Here is a 2,109-nt window from a genome sequence, read left to right as displayed (position 1 = left end):
GGAGAGCGCTGGGCAGCGATGGGGGCCGGGCTGCTGGGCGCCATCCTGGGCCTGGTCCTGGTGCAGGTGGAGGTGGCCGTGCAGGACCTAGACCTGCAGAAGGTGGCTTCCCGGCCTGGTCTTGGGGAGAGGGGGTGGGGAGGGGCCCGTGTCCAGCTGCTCCAGTCCCCGTCCCTCTAACCCCCAGCTGAGGCCGGAGCAGCTGCCCCGACGGGGGGCCCAGCACCTACCCAGGTCGGCCCCCGCCTGACGCTGGGGACACAACTTCTTTTCTGTTGCAAAAACGATCAGCTGAGAGTCTCGGTGAAGGAGGACAGAGCTGGGCCTCTTCTGTGGGGACAGCGGCTGGCGGCCAACGGACCCACAGGGCCACGCGCTCCTGGCTGGCGCCCTCTCCAGCCTCGCTCTCTCTCTCTCTCTCTCTCTCTCCACCGCTGCCCTCCCCGTCCCTCCCAAGGGCAGGCAGCAGCAGAGACGCTTCCCCGGGGACTGCACACAGGCCTGGGGGAGGGGCCCCGTGGGCATGGCCGGCTGATGCCAGAAGGGGCCCCTCCCAAGGGTGACCGCCTGCTCCTTTGCCCTGAGCCTTGTGCTGTCCGCTGACCTTTCTGAACTGGCGGCTCCCTCCCCGGGGGGCTGGGGGCCCCACCCCTGGACCTCCGTCCGGCTGCCCCATGGTCTTGGCTCTGCCCCTCCCTCTAGATTGTGGGGTTCTGGCGGGAAGTCGGCGTGGCTTCCAACCAAAACCTGGCGCTGAAGACCCCGAGGCGGCTGGAGGCCTTGTTCCTGACCCTGCACGGGGCCGAGCTGACCGTGAAGGCCGCGTACAACAGGTGAGGGCCCCCGAGCTCGCGGGGAGCAGGTGTGCGCCAGGTGCCGGGGCGGCCCAGCTGCACGCCGGTGGCTCTGGGGTGTGGACGGTGTGGTCACTGGTGGGCCAGCCCTCCCTGCGTCCACCATCAGAGACCTTGACCCGCCTCCCCCACTGAGACCAGACCCCATGCTCCTAGCAGCCCATCTCTCCCTTAGCATCAGAGCCGCCGCCGCCGTCCATGTGTAGGAAGGAAGTGGCTTCAGGGAAGGTGGCTCCCGTGGTCCCGGAGCCACGGAGGGGGGTAGGGGGAGGCCGTGGTCACTGGTGGGCCAGCCCTCCCTGCGTCCACCATCCGAGACCTTGACCCGCCTCCCCCAGAGACCAGACCCCAGGCTCCTGGCAGCCCATCTCTCCCTTAGCATCAGAGCCGACGACATCCCGTCCATGTTTAGGAAGGAGGTGGCTTCAGGGAAGGTGGCTCCCATGGTCCCGGAGCCACGGAGGGGGGAGGGGGAGGCCAGGGGCTCCGCCCTGTCCTTCCTGAAGACACGTCCCCCGCCCCCCCCCGCCCCGTGTGCCCAGCAGGAGACGCAGTCTGGCTTTTCCTAATGAGCACTTTGCTGCCTTTCAGCTCAGGAAGTTGTGAGACAGAAAACATAGTGGGCTCAGAGGTCGATGTTTCGGGGAGATTTGTTTTTCCTGGTAAGAACGTTGTCCTGTTGTTGCAAGTACAACCCCGTGGCCCTGCACACCAGCACCGTGGCCTTGCTGTTCCCCATTCTGTTCCCTGTGCTGTTCCCTGTGCTGTTCCCTGTGCTGCTCCCACTCTGTTCCCTGTGCTGTTCCCTGTGCTGTTCCCTGTGCTGCTCCCACTCTGTTCCCTGTGCTGTTCCCTGTGCTGCTCCCACTCTGTTCCCTGTGCTGCTCCCTGTGCTGCTCTCACTCTGTTCCCCACTCTGTTCCCCGCGCTCCTCTCCACGCTCCAGACCTTCCCACTGTCTCACTAATAAACCTGCCATCCTTCAAGGGCTACTCTAGCCCCCATCCTCCACCCCGGCATATGGACGGGCTGGGTGGGTGCGGAGAGGAGGGAGTCTGACCCCAGGGGTGCTGGTCAGCACAGCCTCCCCTTCCGCTCGCTCCCCAGGCCACAGGGAGATCCACGTGATCGACACGGACTACGAGCACTACGCCATCCTCAGGCTGTCCCTCCGCTGGCAGGGCAGGGCCTTCCACGTGCTCAAGTACTTCAGTAAGCGCCTGGCGGGCCCTCGGTCCTGCTGGGTCCTGCTGCC

The 2,109-nt window shown here is 66.1% G+C and overlaps 1 protein-coding gene across 1 annotated transcript in view; it reads left to right on the top strand.

Moving 5' to 3' along the window:
* Positions 1-18: 18 nt before the first annotated feature.
* Positions 19-2,109, top strand: part of LCN8 (lipocalin 8) — an 8,453-nt gene continuing 6,362 nt past the window's right edge. The window contains exons 1-4 of the mRNA XM_014529666.1: positions 19-102; positions 703-833; positions 1,446-1,516; positions 1,962-2,098. Coding sequence (XP_014385152.1) covers positions 19-102; positions 703-833; positions 1,446-1,516; positions 1,962-2,098 — 423 coding nt within the window. The remainder of the gene's footprint in view (positions 103-702; positions 834-1,445; positions 1,517-1,961; positions 2,099-2,109) is intronic.

The sequence above is a fragment of the Myotis brandtii genome, unplaced genomic scaffold, assembly GCF_000412655.1.
Source record: "Myotis brandtii unplaced genomic scaffold, ASM41265v1 scaffold691, whole genome shotgun sequence".
In the NCBI taxonomy this organism is placed as follows: Eukaryota; Metazoa; Chordata; class Mammalia; order Chiroptera; family Vespertilionidae; genus Myotis; species Myotis brandtii.
This window is presented reverse-complemented; position numbering and strand designations above follow the sequence as displayed.